Consider the following 17397-nt stretch of genomic DNA (forward strand, 5'->3'; position numbering starts at 1 on the left):
AGAGTGGGCACCCTAGGTGTTCAGCGAATGAGAAAATAATGAAAGCAGAACATGAGTGACATTGGCTGTGAGTCTTACTCTGGCTGCATTATAAATACGGAATATCCTGCTGATGATGTCTTCTTCTAAGTCAGCAGAAACAAATTCCACTTGGATGGGGCCATGTCTGTGAACTCCGTTCTCTGGCCAGTACTGCGGACACAACTGAATTCAAAACACAGAAACGTGAGGTTAATTATAGGAATCAACTGACTCCTAACAGTTTGGATGTGGTCACTATCGACATTCAGTAGGCCTCAATACTTCCTCGATTTGCTTCACTTTCTTTTCTCTCTCTCTTCCTCCTAGCAAGTAGGCTTCAGGGTTGCCTTGTTGGCTGATTCCTCAGCACCACCTGACCTTCTAGTACTTTTTTCTTCATTTTCTCAGACAGCATGTTTAAGCCCTGAGCCATCCTGTTTTCCAAGGAGGCCACGGGGATGCTGTTCAAGGCAGCCCATTGTGAGGTCCCTTCTGCACGCCTTTACCCGGCCGTGGGGAGACACCACTGGCTCCTATCACAGGAGCCAAGACACCTGAGAGGGCGCACGTTCCTACTGACACCCAGCTCTCCAACCTCCCTCGTGCAGGCTTGCCTGGTAATCTGTAATCACTTTTGGGAATTGGGCCATTCACTGACAAGACACCGATAACTGTGTTAGGTTGTGCTTTCATGATCTGGTCCAAATCCCCCACTGGTGAGGCTGGGTCATCAGAACTTTGTGTGAACGTGATGTCCAACTTAGGAGAAGGAGGGACGCTGGGAAGGGTGGCTTTTGAAAGAGGTGGCCTTCGTTTGTTACCACTGCACAGAAACACTCAACTTGCAGATAGGTGGGAAGAACCCCTAGGTCGTTTCCTTTTTCTGAAGCCCTGAGATACTAATAGGCCTTTAAAGTCTGAAATTAAACTTCTTTTCAGACTTAGTATCCAATGATGTTTTCGGGAGCAGAGTTTAATTTTTATCTTTCTTATTTACCCATGGGACAAATGGCTTGTGGGGAGCCAAGAGGGAATTACTTCATTATCTTATAACTGGGTTCTATTGGGCCAAGAGCAGATGAAAAATCCATCTCATTTTAAGCAGAATGATGTACCATGGAAGGAGAATCTGCTCGCTGAATTTTCCTTTTTTTGATGACTTTTATTTTCCGCAGTATTTAAAACCTTGTTGTCAAAGGTTACAAAGGTTGATTTACACCCAAGATTGCAAGATAGTTTTCAGCTAACAGTGGGTCACCGAAACAGCAATCTCTCTCTATTACAAAGAAGTTGAAGGTTTGAACTTTACGATCAAGAAGGAGGCCGGAATAGCGAAGTCTATAGAATTTTAAAAAATTACATTTATTTATTTTAAAATTATGCTTCCATACAAATTTCCCTTCCTCACCAGCACTTCCTGGGGACAAGTTCTAAGACTGCCTTGTCAAATGACAGCATGCTGATGTTTATTTTCTCGTCATACCCAAGCGTGCCCGCTGTTAAAATTAACAGGCGTTATGACGGGAAGTTGAGATGGTAATAAAAGTCCTACCATGCACATTTGAACTATTCTGCCCATTTTTCTCCAGAATGAGCTAGCTGTGCTTCCTGCTTGTTCTCTCAGTTCAAGCCCTGATTAAAGCTCGTCACTTGCACCACAGAAATATGAATGGCCCGGGCCAGCGCGTGATTCTTGGCACACGACATTCTGCACTCAGCCCAAGTAAACCGTGTAGAAAATGGCTTAAATGGTGCATAACACGTCCATGAACCAGACCTATAAATACTTAAAATAGTTGAGTGCTATTCTTGTACAACTGCAGAGACTTCAAGTTCAAATGCTCAGTTTAGTGTTCTCTAAATGACTGTGTCCCAGGAGCCTCTTTCTCTCACTCTGAAAATCAGCTCTGTCTGCCGCTGGAACTGGACTCTTTGTCTCTCCGACCAAGGTCGGCCAAGGCTTGCTTTGAATCCAGAGAGTTCGCGTTTAGAATGCGGCTTTAGAATTCCAATACCGTCATTCAAAAAGAACATGTGGAAAATGAAACAAGATGGGATCAGGAGGGAGACAAACCATAAGAGGCTCTTGATCTCACAAAACAAACTGAGGATTGCGGGGGGGTGGGGTAGGGGGTAGGGAGAGGGTGGTTGGGCTATGGACATTGGGGAGGGTATGTGTTACGGTGAGTGCTGTAAAGTGTGTAAATCTGGCGATTCACAGACCTGGGGCTAATAATACATTATACGTTAATTAAAAAAAAAAGAACGTGCGAAAATCACTAATGTCTGACGCACTGATACGAAAAAGGCAGTGTATCACTACATTACAGGATTCACATTTGGGGAAAGGGAATGATTCTGAAGAGGGAACAGTCACTTGTCCTTTAATAGTCTTTGGCTGAAGCCTCTTGAATTAGTGAAATTTAACCCATGGCATTGTGAGTTAGAAAATCAGAATCCCTAGTGCTATTTTGAGTCGGGCCTTTGAAGTTCCCTGAACTGTGGTGTCTGCTTGTCTTTAAAAATGGCTACAATCTCTTTCGGAGGGGATCAGTGCGGAAGACTTCTAAAATATTTAAGCTTCTTAAGCAAAAAGGACTAGATGAGGACAAGGATTATCATTATTATTTCATTCACTAGATTTCAGGCTAGAGCCTTAACAATATCATGTGAGGCCTCAAACATAATTAAAAACATTATAGAATTGAAGTGAATGCCCACGGAATTTATGGCAGTCTGATGACAATAAAATGGATTTTAGGAAGGAAAAATCCTGTCCAGGCTGGATGCTGAAACACTTCAGACCCTCCCGCCTTTTTTTCTTTTTTAAACTTGTCTCTACCAGATAGAGAATTAATTCAGTTTCAGAACAAGTTTATTCTTAAAACACGAGAAGCCCATCTTTCCCACAATGCCCTCTGTCATGGCAGTTAAGTGTGAGACCAGTGTACCCGCCCCCGAATGCAATAAATTCACCTAGAGGGCCACTGTGCCAATGCCTGCCGACAAGTCCCTTTCAGGGAATGTTTCTAACGCCATTACTAGTATCGAGTCATCACAGCCCTCTTCTTTCTCTTTTTCTGTATAAGGACAGCAGCTGGAGGAAAGCCCCAATTATCATTCTGCGTTTTCCTTGTGTTCAAGTCCCGGTTCTATTTCTTTTTGCTATCTTTACCAAAGAGTTAACAAAAGTTATTCTTGTCCCTTAAAATCACGTGCCGGTCTCCAGGGTCACCCCAGCATGACCTTCTCCACCTGCAGGCTCCAGCGGGCCATTCCCCAGAAGGACGTGGCTTCTCCTGGATGGGCGAGGGGCTGCACTCGGTGCTGCTGCGCTTTCTTCAGGGCTCCCTGGTTTGCTGGCTCTGTTTGGTGCCTCATCCCACAGCTCTGACTCCACCTGTTACCCTGTATCTCCCTCTAGTCTGTATTTCCATCCTTTGGGAGCAGCCAATTTCTGAACCTGTCCTGCTTGTCACTTCCACCATCTATGATCTCAGTCTTTTTCGTTTCAGATTACTTTCGCCCCCATCCCTAATTCCATCTGATTTTCACGTTTGAATTTTCAGCTCTGCCTCCCACCCGTCACCTGGCGTTTGGGACCTGGCACGGGGACCTGCGTGTCTCAATGTGCAAACAGAACAAACCCAGAGCTGACCGCGGGCAGGAGTCTCACCTGGGCAGGATCCACATCATTGAGCATGACCACAGACGTGCAGTGATAATCCAGGACCAGTCTCCAAAAGTCTTTCACTGTGTTTGGCAAAGGATGCTGCGTCACTATGAAAGCTGAAGGCTGTTTATAGCTCTGCAAACACAAATAAGAAAGATCCAGATATACCCAGGAACACAGAAGCGGGGGAAGCTTTGGTTATCTTGTGCACATGGAAATTTGTGACACAGAACTCTGGGCACATTTAACAGCGGATGAATCCCAGCACCCCTGTCCATACCCAAACAGACTAAATACAGACTGATCTGCAGAATAATAATGATAAAGTATTCTCACTTCAACACCCAGAAAACTTAATAAGTAGCTCTTAGAAATTTTTTGATGTATCTGCTAGAAAGGCAATATCGGCCCTACGAGTAAGCATTTTAATGGAGAAAACGTAATTTTACAAAGTAGGTATGATGAAAATACTTCTGCTTTTCCTAAAATTTGTTCGAGGGTCATTTATATGGGTGACGGTGTTACTCATTCCTGCCACAGAAGGATATATGAGCTTTTTACATCTCTGGAGAGCTTCAAGTAAATTTAAGTACCTTTTTACTGATACCACACCAACAGAATTCGAGTTTCCGTATTAGCCCTGAAAATAACCATTTACTTTTCCCATCAATCGAACAGCAAATGTTCATTCAGTTAGAAGTAAACAGACTGACAGGAAGTAATGAGTTGTGTGCTATCTGTCCTGACAGACCATTTTTCCCCCCTGTGTTAATTACTGCCTAAATTAGGAGGACAGGGAATGAAAATAATGCTGCGAACCATATTATCCCACTTCACTGCCTTAGTGACTTAATAGCTGTCTCTCGCTCTCTGGCCAGCGGGTTAAAAATTTAAGTGCTCAGAGAGTCCCTGGGACATGTTTCATTTATCAATACCTCCCAACTGGTGGCCTCCGAGAGACCGAGATCATCCGCCCTGACGCGGAAACGTCCGTGGCATCTGGAATGTACTTTGCGCGGAAGATGGTTTGCATTTAAGAAAACCAACAAGGTGAGCCTGGGTGGCTCAGTGGGTTAAAGCCTCTGCCTTCGGCTGGAGTCCTGGTATCAAGCCCCACATTCGGGCTCTCTGCTCAGCAGGGAGCCTGCTTCTCCCTCTCTCTCTGCCTGCCTCTCTGCCTACTTGTGATCTGTCAGTCAAATAAATAAATAAAATCTTTGGGGGGAAAAAAAAAGAAAACCAACAAACGGGAGGGAAGTGGAAGGGCTCCCCGTTTCCTTCGGGGCAAGGTGGGGGCAGGGCCCCCGGGCTTACGTCCATGAGCGCGGCGTTGATATAGTTGCTACTCTCCCCGTCGATGGTGATGAGGAAGGGCAGGCAGCGGTCCGGGGGCAGGATGTCCATGCAGCGGTTCTTCTCGTGGTTCCGCGGCAACAGCGCGATGCTGCAGTCTTCCACGCGCAGCGTGGGCGTCACCATGTTCAGGGTCTGCATGACAACACATGGCCACGGGGGAGGGGGTCACCGTCTCACCTTTGCACTTGGGCAGATCTGAGTGTTCCCAGCCGCCGGCTGAAGGGGGCTCCCTGCCCGCTCCCCCCACTCAGCCCCCCACGCAGTGCCCTTTTCTCTCCCCTGGATTTTGTCCAGAGACAGCGCCCATCACATGCAAGGGCCCCCAGGGATCTGGAGGACTGGCTCACATGCCGTCTGGTCTGAGAAGGGCTGGACTTCTGGGTGCTTGGGAGGAAGAGGTTGGCTAGGGTTTGACTTAGAGTCAGGTACACTTAGACCACCCACCAAGAAGGGCGAGTGCGCCTTGCTGGGTCTGGTTGCACCCATGTTGCACTGTCTAGCTGCCTGCAAAGGGGTTTATGGCTCTGCTAGACCAGTGGCTCTCAACCAGGTCCCTTTGCTCCCAGGGCCCCCTGACAATGTCTGCACAGAGTTTTGGTTGTCTCTACTGGTGTGGTGGAGGTCTCCCAGCACCCAGTGAGTAGAAGCCAGGGATGCCATTAAACATCCTATAGGATCGCACCCACAGCCAAGAAGCAGCCCGCCCAAAATGTCAGTAATGCCGAGGCTGATAAGCTCTGTATGGGCTCAGGGGTTCCAGGGCTGACTTCGAGAGACTTCTGAAGGAGCAAAGCCACAGACAGCTGCCTCTCCCTTTCGCACCACTTACCCGGAACTCCTCTTTAATCTGGCTGGAGTTAGTCTGTGGATCCAGTTTGTTCATGTCATAATACAGAGACCGAACTTGGGAAGCAGGGACCGAGGTATCTCCACAAAGACAGGCTTCCAGGATGGCATCATGGATGAACACATACTGTTCCTGGAGAAGCAGAGGGCACGAGTTAGTAACAGAGAAACCAGGTGGGTTGTGAGAACTAGGGAAGGGCAGACAGCCCCTTGTAAAGACAAGAGAACGGGATAGTGGTCCGTCAGGGACAATCCACTCCCGCCACAGTGAAACCAGGTAGGAGGACCTGATCGTTTCGAGGTGGGGATCCCGCTGATGCCCATGTGGGATGGCTGGCACGTATCCTAACTGGTTACACATGGAGCGAGACGGGAAGAAGGGAAAACCGGGCTCAGCGCATAGCATGAAACAGACTGATGAAAGCCACACCGATGCTGACGAATCCCAGGGCAAGCACTGTCATGCTACAGTAGCTGTGGCTTATTCCTCTGTCATTCTGAGCCCACGAGTTTGGGACTCAGGTGAGGAGAGGAGCAGGATCTCCTGTCCATCCTGAAAAGAGGCATTTGCTAACCAAATCAACAGTGCAAAGAACGTCCAGGGAAACTTGACATTACTCTGAAAATAAATAGTTCCAAGCACTTAAAACTACTTCTTTTGGAACATCAATGTGACAATTTCCATAGTCCTTATGGGTACAGGGAAGAGCTCCTGTATGTGTGTGCTAGTCCAAAGCTTACAAAAGGGCCCTCTCCTGAATTGGCACAGACTTTCCCTACAATTAATCAATAAAATTTTACCATATTTATTATTAATCTTTAATTACATGAAATGCAAAAAGAGTCTCATTACTTTTTACTTTAATTTATATAAATTATGAGGACTCTTAATTCTCAAAAGGAGTCCAGTCCTTAGAAATAGAGCAAGCAGGAAAGGGGATGTGGCAACATTTGATCGGCTGTAAAATACATTAAAAAATACATTACTATCATTATCATATTTAAAGTAAAGAATCCCTATTCTAGAGAAAAAAGATGATGGACGTGTTTAGAGTTCCCGCCATTTTTATTTAGGTTATTTGAAAATGGAATTTAGTTTTTATAAACTTGAAACCAGTGGTTTTTGTAAACTTTAATGCAAAATCTAAATGGGAGGGACTCTTTAGTCTAAACTCTTTCTTTTTTTAAAAAAAAGACTTTATTTATTTGAGAGAGAGAGAGCGCACATGTGTGGGAGCATGAGTAGGGGGGACGGGCAGAGGGAGAGGGAGAAGCAGACTCCCCACAAGCAGGGAACCTGATCCCAGGGGGCTTGATCCCAGGACCCTGAGATCATAACCTGAGCCAAAAGCAGCCGCTTAACAGACTGAGCCACACAGGCGTCCCTTCATTCTGCTTTATGAATCATTTTTCCTAGGTGGTGGATATAATGCCTTCTTAGAACAAGCAAATATTAAGTAAAAATATGAATTTCCATGGGGCAGGATTTAATTTTTTTTTCTCACTTAAATTCCTGACGCACTTTGAATTCTGATCTATAAGTACTAGTCAGTACAGACTATTTCTACAAAATGCGCAAATTTCCATGATGCCAATCCACTGGGCAGAATTTGTAGGGACAGCAGAAGAATCAAGTGTACAGAGATTAGCCTTAAGCCACTTGGCAAACACCTGGCTATTCTCAGGAGTCGTCTTGCTCTGGTAAGTTACCAGCTAGTTTAAAAGACATTAAAAAAAAAAAAGAAAAAGAAAAAGAAAAAGAAAAAAGTACTGAATCCCTGAAAGCTTAATATAGAGACTCTATGGGGGCCCTTGGTAGAGAAGCATGGGCAAATTTAGGCTCCTGGCTGCAGATTTTGTTACTTGGGAGACTCCTGGCCTTTTTGGTTTATGAAAGAAGAGAAAGAAGGGAGGGAGGAAGGAAGAAGGAAAGAGAGATTGCCAGGTTTATTACTTTTTCTTCTGGGGAGTTTTGAAGAGAGAACTGTCAGTGTTTCTTCCCCGTGTGGCTCTGGGAGGTGGGGCGCGGGGGTCCCCCGTGACCAAGCCTGAGGCTGGGCAGGGAGCAGGACTACCTCTGTCTGCACCATGTTCACCCTCCGGGACCGCAGCTCCCGCACGCAGTTGTAGATGTCAACCACGCCTTCCCTTTCCGCCATGTCCAACATGATATCGATCACGATGAAACAGCCGGTCCTCCCTGCGCCGGCACTGGGTGAAAAGAGGGCTCTGTCAGCTGAGGAAAAAGGACCCCTGTGCTTCTGCTTCTTTTACGCCCTTGCTATGGTGAGAGTCCGATCCCATAACACGAACCATTCTGAAGCGTGTCGTTCAGTGCCATTCGGCACCTTCACAATATGGGGCAACCATCACCTCTATCGCGTTCCAAAATACTGTCATCGCTCCAACAGAGCCCCTGCACCCCCCGCGGCCCATGGAGCTCCCTTTGAGAGGCTCCAGGCGCTCCGCTTACCTGCAGTGCACCACCAACGGGCCTGCGTTGGGCGGGCTCTTGGATTTGACCTGCCGGACGAACCCTAGCAGCCCTGTGGCATGATAGGGGACCCCGTGATCCGGCCAGCCAGTGAAGTGAAACTGTCTGATCTCGCGGATTTCATGAACACCTCTCTGCCATCCGTCGGTGAGCAGGGCAAGGAAGAGAACAAAGCAAAATAAATGATGAGCAACCAGGAGAAGGTCAAGTACGCCGAAACAGTCAGTAAGCCTAGGGCTAGGAAGCTAGGCTTTGCTGGGAGAAGGTCGTTCTTCGATTTAACACACATTTGGGAAGGCTTATTCCAGGTGGGAAGATGTTGGTGGGGGTGCAAGGGGGTGGTGTTTGGGGAAAAATGCTAATTTACAGGTGCAACTGTAGCAAGTGAGTGCATCTCTGATTCCTCGGAATTCCTTTCTACAAAGTAGGCTCTAACAGTTTGCGTGTCACTTAGAGCCTGTGGTGTGAAGTGCAGGTCCACAGAGAGAGAAAGACACAGAAGAGGGACCTGAAGGAATTCAAGGGTATTTGTAGGCTCGAGACCAGCTACCGAAATGCAGGAGGAACATGGTTTAGCTCATCGGTATTCTGGTACCTTCTCACACCGGCACTCGAGCAGAGCACACGCTGTGCGTGCACAGAGAATGTCCCTGGAAGAATGAATGAAGACCACTTTCCAACTAGAGAGGCCAGAGAAGGAATTTTCATTTGTACCTCAAGTTTGTTGGGCTTCTTTTTCTAATATGGATAAACATTAACTCCATTCAGCCAATCACCAACCACCGGAGTGAAGGCAATGCTGCAAACATGACTCTAGATGCTGGGGACACAGAGCTATGAGACAGTGTTTCCTGTCTTCAAGCGGCCAAAATGGTGGGCTTGTGGCAAACAGGCAGGGCAGCGAATGTCTACCATGGAAATCAAGAGCCATTTTCCCTGGAGTTCTGTTAGATCAGTAAGTTGAAGAGGAAGGGTTGCCTCCCTCCTGAACTGAGTGGAAAACAGAAGGAAAAAGACTTGAAGAGCTTTTTTTTTTTTTTTTTAAATTTACTCTTGTTTTGAAAAGAATAAAGTTGATTTATATCCATCAGTTTTTTTCTGTGATGGGCCGCTGCCTTCGGCTCGGGTCGTGGTCTCGGGGTTCTGGGATTGAGCCCCGCGTCGGGCTCTCTGCTCTGCAGGGAGCCTGCTTCCTCCTCTCTCTCTGCCTGCCTCTCTGCCTACTTGTGATCTCTCTGTCAAATAAATAAATAAAAAAATCTTTAAAAAAAAAAAAAGACTGTGTTGTAAAATAGAAATCTGTTTTGGAGAAAACATTACTTCCAAAATCAAGGAGGGATTTGTAAACCTGGGATCAAATTTGGCTTTCTCCTTTCTCTTATTTAGTGACCACTTACTGAATACCATCTCTGTGTTGGGCCCTGAGTTTGGTTTTATTCTATCTTAATATTAAATATCCACTAACCCTGTCACATTTGCTATTGGCCATTGTTTACACATACTTAGTTAAGCAAAGAAGAAATGCAGAATTTTTTTTAAAGAAATTCATAATATTTAATGTGTCGAGAAAGACTAAAAGATGCAAACAATTAGTTGGTTTTTTTTTTTTTTTTTTAAGATTCTATTTATTTATTTGACACAGAGAGAGAGGCAAGCAGAGGGAGAGGAGGGGGAGGGAGAAGCAGGCTCCTAGCTGAGCAGAGAGCCTGATGCAGGAGTTTGATCCCAGAACCCAGGGATCATGACCTAAGCCAAAGGCAGACACTCAACCACCTGAGCCACCCAGGCACCCTGCAAATAATTACAGATTTTAAGTTAAGACTTGTGTGCTATCAAGGTGTTAATATGCCTTAGTTTAATAACCCTTAAATTCTGAAGCTTAATTTCTTTTTGAAAATCATGCTATTCTTTAATGGAGTTTAAGTATTAAGGAATTAAGCCATCAGGGATTCAGAAATGATAATCCACACTGTCGTCTACTAACTATGCTCTGTGACTCTAGAGTAATTTTACTCAGTGGTTAGGAGTCCACATCTCTTATCACTTAAACCATGGTAACATTTTGGCCAGGCCCAAAGTCTCCACCAGAAGACAAATGGTTGAGTCTGTATCACCCTCCAACCCCCTAGAGAGCTCCCTTGACCTTTACATATGACTGGGGCAGCGGTGGTTCCATGAAGCGGGAAAGCCTGTAATAAATATTTATTTGTTCCCAAGAGGACCAAAGGGCATTTGTTTATTTTTTGAGATCTTCACTTCCTAGCTGTGCTAGATTTTATCCCTAGCATCCTCCAAATCCGGAACTGCAGCCATCAGGAGATAGCCCTCAACCGATCTCTCTTAAGACTCATTTTCTGAGCAAGATAAATGTCAGGTTCTGGCATGCAGAAAACGTTTTCCTAAAATAAGCCTGTGCCCTCTAAAATGTTCACTATTGACAAGATTAGCAAAGGCAATTGCTTCTGAGCCAACTCTCCTTCCTGTTCATCAACATGGCAATTTCTCCTTTTGCTGTTCTGTAATATATTTTGGGGAAAAAAAATCATCGATATGGTCACTGATTATAGTCCAAATATCCCAACTTGATATCAATTATATTTTTACTTTCCTTTTCACTATAGCAAGTATTAATGCCACATAAGCAGGTGATATTTCCTTCATTTTCCATGGAAATACAATCGGAAGGAAGAAGCCAAGGCATGACAGCGCTTAGCTCCAAACAGGGGCTTCATAAACATTTGTGGAAAGAATCAATCATCAACTACATGTTCTGCCTTTGAGAGGCAGGCCCACATTCCCACTGCCTTCTCTCTGGCACCTCCTGGGAAGAGACATTTTGGTGGCCATTGTCAGCTTCCTTTCCGCCAGGATAGTCAGGGATCGATTCACCTGGCAGCCTACATCCATGGAGACTTTTGAGCTCTGTCTTCTTCCAGACATGATGGCAACTTTGTTATTTAAAATCTATCTAGTTTTGAGTCATCGGTTGGGGGAGAAAGGAAAGATAATAATCTCATGTCAAACAAGAGGTCATCAGTTTCAAATTGCAACATGTCTGCTTGTTTCACAGAGTAGAGACCAAATCCATTTTTCACCTTGGGTCCCTTGATGCAACATCCTCTCAAAACAGAATCAGAATGGCAGGCCTCTCAAAGTATATACTTGACTGTTTTGTTTTTTCCCTTTATCTTCTAATGAGAAAGTTTAAAACCTACCAGAAGTGATCCATGGAAGTGCTAATGATTTGTGTTCCTTAAAGATTTCAATTGCCCAGTTAGAAAATCACTAACATGTCATTTTGATTTCCCCCAAATCCTTAATAAGCTCCTCATCCTTCCCTTCCCTCCACCGGCTCTTTGCTGGTCGTCTGACTACTAAAATAACTGAGTATTTCAGAAACATTTTTGTGCAGCTGGGAATGTAGGAGAGTATAATAAGAGGTTAAAAAAAGAGCAAAGAGACAAACAAACCCTTCCTTTAGCAACGGAGATGCGTTTTCAGCTTATTAGAGAGCTGACTATTGTTCAAAGAACTCCATGTTTAAGTGATGGCTTTGGATGATTTTTTTTTTTCCTAAAAAAAAAATATTTAGGGTCTTTTATCACTATCTGTTTTAATGCACTTATTCATGAGTGCTCTTGCCAAGAGCTATACAAAAATCCTCCACATTTTTTTCTTCAATCCTGCCTAAGAAGGAAAAAAAAGACATCAAAGTGTGAGGTTCAGAACTTGAAGAATTGAGTCAACCAGAATTCCACATTCTTTGAAGTCTCCAAGCCTCTTGCCTACTTATTAAAAAAGACAGGCTAACGGAAAAAAAATGCTAAATAGTATGAGAAACAGATTAAAATAAACTAAAGTCTTTTCAGCCTTGTGATTCTATGACAAATATGGAATTGAAAACCGGATAGGTAGTTCAAAACATCAGAGTAAATTAGCCAAAAAGCAGTGGCTGACATCTCCTTGATTTTCCAAAACTCGTCTTGTTAGTCCAAAAAGTGCATTTAGATATGAGGAAAATGAGAGAGGAAGGCCAAGAGCCAACTGCCCAGCAGTGCACTTACAGCCCAGGTCCTCCGAGGTGACCTGCTATTACTGAATGAGTGCAAGCTTTCGCAGAACCAATTTGCCACAAAATTGTTACGTCTGGTGCAGGACTCTGCTATGGGGAATTGGATCTAGATGGAAAAGTCTGTGGACCTCCAACACAAAACTGTGTGTACCCTTCATCAAAGGCAAGATGAGGATTGGAAGGCAGCGTGTTTCTCCCCACGGCCTACCTGTGCCACTTCTCTGGATGGACTGCAGTTTGCTTCACCTCCGGCCCCTACCTATGTCAGCAGAAAGAGGGGGAATAAGGAAATTCCCTGTTATGCCCTACAGTGCTTCCCAAAGAAGAGGCCCCATCCATGCACATGGGATGAGGCAGAGTAGAGCCACAGCACAGCATTCACGACCCAACACCAGCAGGTACATAGGCTAAAACCAGTATGAGAGTGAGGATGAATGAAAGGACTGGTTCATGCAAGCGCGTCCCGTGTCTACTTCAGTTTCCAGGTAGGTCACTGCCCCCTGCAAAATCCATCGGGCCGGAAAAGCCTCGAGGGGGAAGAGGGATTCCAGGAGGGGTTAGGACCTGGGTCTCAGCACTGACACGAACTCACCACTGAAAAACCCATATGGACATAGGACATGAAAGACATTTATCAAACTGTGAACAAAGGAAGAGAGACGGGCCGAACAATGTCAACCAGGTTCAACAGAAAAGGGATAGAGACAGATCGGCCTTATCTTTTGATTTAGTAGCCACACAGAGATTCCTATGAAATGGGAATGACTCGCTTCAAAGATGGAGCAGAGCTATTATAGAATCGGAGGTAAGGTGCAAGGCAGAGGCATCACTAGTTAGAGCCTACCTGCATTCAGGTGCGACCCCAGAGAAATTATCCCAGGGAAGTTAATGAGGTTCATCTCCCCAACATCGGACTGTAGCTTTTCAAAGTCGTGCGAAACTTACCTTTTCGACAGCGAATGTTCTTATCACGTATTCTGCCAGTAGTTCTGTTTCTATGAGGGTGACTTTAATGTCTTTGTATATCTCTGTGTCATCGGGCCAGTATTTGCAGCATTTGACCTTTGGAAAACACAAAGGAAATGAAGGGTTTAGGGTGTTTCATTGTTTTGTTTTCTCTTTGGGAGCTCCCCAAATGATGGGTCACAGTGAGATTTATCGGAGAAAATTTTTGCACACAAAAGCAGAAGTTAAGCTGCACGTTTAAGAAGGAGGTTAATTTTTAGATCATCTGTGTTTCTTTTCTCACCCCAGAAGAAAAAATTTGAGTTCTAAGAGTAGTAAAGCCTACGAAAATCGTCTAAAGTTAACAAGCTCTATTTCTACTGCAAATATCCCAGTTAACTGTGACCATTCATTTCCTTTTTATTCAGGGAAGGGCCTGGAAAAATAAACGATAAAAGGTAGTTCACAACATTTTAGCTTCTCTGCATTTAAAATTCCTCCGAGGTTAGAAGTTGCCTAAACATTTTCAAGGAGGCATGAGCAGGAAATCAGAGCCGACAATCCAGATTAGAGATTCTTTTCTGAAGAAGGAAGTCACTATGTGGTTTTCCTGAGTTAAAATTACACATTCACTTTAATCTGAGTAAATTCTATATACAAAACTTGGGAAAATATGAGCAGTCTTTCCATATTACCAGAGCCTCTCATCGAAAGATTTTTCAGGAGGAAGAAATCTGTCAGACTTGACCCCTCCAGGAAAATTGCCTTATTTTATTTATTTATTTATTTATTTATTTATTTATTTATTTATTTGTCCTGTAGCTCTTCCAGATCTTCCCTGGAAGGAGGGTTGAGCAGGAGGAGGTCAGGCTGGGCCGAGGTGGTGGTCCCTGGGGCTCTCTCCTCAGCCTCTGCTCTGCAGTCTTGAATTCCTGATAGTTCTATCCACTCCCGTTGCTGTTCCTCTGTAGATGGATGACTTCTGTACCTCCTCTCTGGCCCTGGTTCTCCAAGTGCTGAATTCAATTTCTGCTTTGTTCTGTGTGGGCATTTCCTATGGAGATCCTTCTAGTACCCCAAAGACAACACATCTGAAAGAGAATCCTTGATCCCCCATGAACTGGCCTCATCCGACTCCCTACGTCAATGACACCATGATCTCCGCAGTTACGCAGGCATAGAATCTGCCGATTCCTTCTCCGAAACCAACTGCCAAGTCAGGAGTATTTTTGAATGATCTCTCAAATATGTTTTCCAACTTTTTATTCCCTCTGTCACAATCTCAGTCCAGGTTCTGGTATCTCCTGTGTGGGCACTGTCCCTGTACTAACCCAGAAGAACCCTTCCCAAGGGTAATCCCGGTGGCATTCACTTGCCCTGCTTAACGAGCTTCTATTTCCAACTACTACCTGTGAAATTCAATAGAAATTAAAATTGGCTCGGCGTGTATTTATTGGGCCACAACTAACATTTTTTTGCTCTATCTTTTACTACTATCCTTCTTCTCCACATATATTTTATGTTTAAAAACAAGTGGTTCGTCCACATCCAAACTCTCCTCATGCCATTCCTTCTGCTTGGACTGTTCTCCTCCCACTTGTACCTTCCCAGCTGAAGATTTTATCCATTCTTCAAAATACATCTCAAATACCACACCCCTTCAAAGTCTTTCCTCCATAGATGAGCGCTCTCTCTCTCTCTCTCCTTGATTCTCTGATAACACATGCCTGTTCTGTAAGTAGGACCTGCTTCTTACACCTGTCGGATCCTTCTTCCTACCTGTCCACACACGAAAGGGGTTGTATTGCTTATCTCTGCAACATCTACCAGTGTGTCCCGTACACATTAAACATGCAACAGATCCATACAGAATTGATCTCATGGAGAAAAATCATAGGATTGGCATAGGAAGGACAATCCCAGATTGGGAGCATTTACAAAAAGAGTATGGACTGAGATGACCTTTTCCAGAATGCCAAACACCTTGGCACACTGATGTTTCCAGTGTGGTACGTGGCTGGTCATTATCTTAGCTGCTTCCTCAAGAAACTTTTTCGCACTGATTCAGTGCAGTTCTACAAAAGCCTTATTAGCTTTACTCGGCAAGATGTAAGCCAGACACGTTACGGGCCGGGGACACAATGGAGTATGAGACAAAGATAGTTCCTGTCCTCATTAAATTTTTAGTCTTCTTTGGGAGTCTCTTTTTTATTTCCTCGTGGGAACATTATCTGTGACTTTATAAAGTATAAATATTTATAAGTATTATGGCTTATATATAATATTTCAAAGATTTACATTATGGCTACCTTTGCTGCATTTGAAATATTTCATAATAAGAAGGATAATTTCTCTGGTTCCCTTCCTAGACATAACGTGAGTCTGGGCAGATCATGCATATTTGTGATGATGTCTAACTTGATAGTTCCCCTAATTTCACTTATAGAATGCCGAATTACTTTTACAATGCTAATTAACAAAGATGCTTACATGGTACATACTGGGGTTCCTTCTAATTTTGGAGACTTGCCTTTACCTTTTAGTGATTCCAGTTACGAAGCAGATGCTAGTGGATGGGTACAAAGGGAGTATGTATGTGCATGTCTAAAATTAAGCAGTTTTCAATGGAATGAATATACAATTCAAAAACCTATGTATTTCTCGGAAAATTACAAGAGAACAAAACACACGCCGGCACCTGCATCCTGTTCTATACGGGGCACATCGTGTCTAATAAAGATAACTTATTAGAATGCAATCAATGTAGGACATACCGCACGGTCACTTTCTTTTTTTTTTTTCTTCCACAGTCTGGGTCCAGTTTTATTTTATTAATCACTCCCCACTCAAAAGCAGAATTCCTTGCCTCCTCACTGTTAGCAAGTTGAGGCACAACAACCAATACACTCAGACTTTGATAGATTTAAGCTTATACAAAGGTAGGATATCATCAAAATCCCTGGAAAGGCTCTAAATTCAAGTCTCTGTTCCTCACTTTCTATTTAAGACTCCTTACACTCCCCATCCCAAATTTGCAACAAATATGGGTGTGAGGGGCTTTGGCGCCTTGGAGTCAGGGACACCAGAAGCCCCTGCAATGTATCGATGGCTTAGCAGTTCTCTTCGGGATGGTTCCACCAATTTGCTTGGGAGAGCTAGGGTTCCCCAGGCACTGTGATCCTGATGGGCCCTCAGTGGCCGGCTCTGCCCTTCCCCCAGTTCCCCTGTGCACCCCGCAGCTCCACCAGCCAGATGCTGCCAGGCAACCCAGGTGCTGGACGGCAGAAAGTGGTGGAGGCTGGGTCCCTGGCGAAGGGGGCCGGGGGTGGGGGGCAGCTCAGGGGGGTGTCCCCTAGGGCCTCTAACTGCAGCTGCACCCCTGTGGTGCACGTGCCATGCCCTCCAACCTCCAAGAGAAGCTCATGAACAAGGAGGAGAGACACTGGCCCCTGGAGGGCTCCGAATGGGGGTGGGGTCCAGAGCATCACGGGAGCAGAGCAGTGATTAGCAGAAATGAAGCCTTGGGGCTGCTTCCTTCCAGAACGTGTTTACGGGCAGAGCCTTCTCCCATGCAGAGGCACCTGGCTGGGCAGGCCCAGAAGAGGCGGACGAGCCACTTCGAAGCCTGCCCTGTCCATCTCATCTCCCGGAATATCCTAAAATGGCTCGCCACATCTGTTTTTAGCCTACTAAAAACCTTTCTAAATTGGGTTCTTTTTAGTGTCTTTTTAACTGCTTGGACTGGTGTCAAGTTATTATTTTGCTTTAAAAAAATAAAAAGGAAGAAGAATGTAGGCTTTTCTGGAGGCAGACTTTCTGTGCCTGGGGAACCTGGGGCCTGAGTCACCTCCCGGCCTCTAGGGTCTGCATACAGAGATGTTAAGACAGGTGGTTTGGGGGCACCTGTTGGAGCCCAGGAACCGCAGAACCAGATGCTTCTTCTCTCTGATCGCTGGCCAGGCTTGGCTGCCTTCTGCAGCCTGGAGCTAC

The 17397-nt window shown here is 45.0% G+C and overlaps 1 protein-coding gene across 14 annotated transcripts in view; it reads right to left on the reverse strand.

Annotated features, from left to right (window-relative positions):
• Positions 1-17397, reverse strand: part of PTPRM (protein tyrosine phosphatase receptor type M) — a 793799-nt gene that overhangs the window by 17324 nt on the left and 759078 nt on the right. For 9 of the 14 annotated variants that reach the window (XM_046025010.1, XM_046025008.1, XM_046025007.1 and 6 more), the window contains 8 exons: positions 13408-13524; positions 12671-12721; positions 8370-8524; positions 7972-8107; positions 5880-6029; positions 5009-5182; positions 3698-3829; positions 79-204 (listed from right to left, as the gene is read on the reverse strand). In XM_046025010.1, coding sequence (XP_045880966.1) covers positions 79-204; positions 3698-3829; positions 5009-5182; positions 5880-6029; positions 7972-8107; positions 8370-8524; positions 12671-12721; positions 13408-13524 — 1041 coding nt within the window. The remainder of the gene's footprint in view (positions 1-78; positions 205-3697; positions 3830-5008; positions 5183-5879; positions 6030-7971; positions 8108-8369; positions 8525-12670; positions 12722-13407; positions 13525-17397) is intronic. The other 5 variants (XM_046025011.1, XM_046025016.1, XM_046025018.1 and 2 more) reach the window with 1 other exon arrangement.

Source organism: Meles meles, chromosome 12 (assembly GCF_922984935.1).
Source record: "Meles meles chromosome 12, mMelMel3.1 paternal haplotype, whole genome shotgun sequence".
Classification (NCBI taxonomy): domain Eukaryota; kingdom Metazoa; phylum Chordata; class Mammalia; order Carnivora; family Mustelidae; genus Meles; species Meles meles.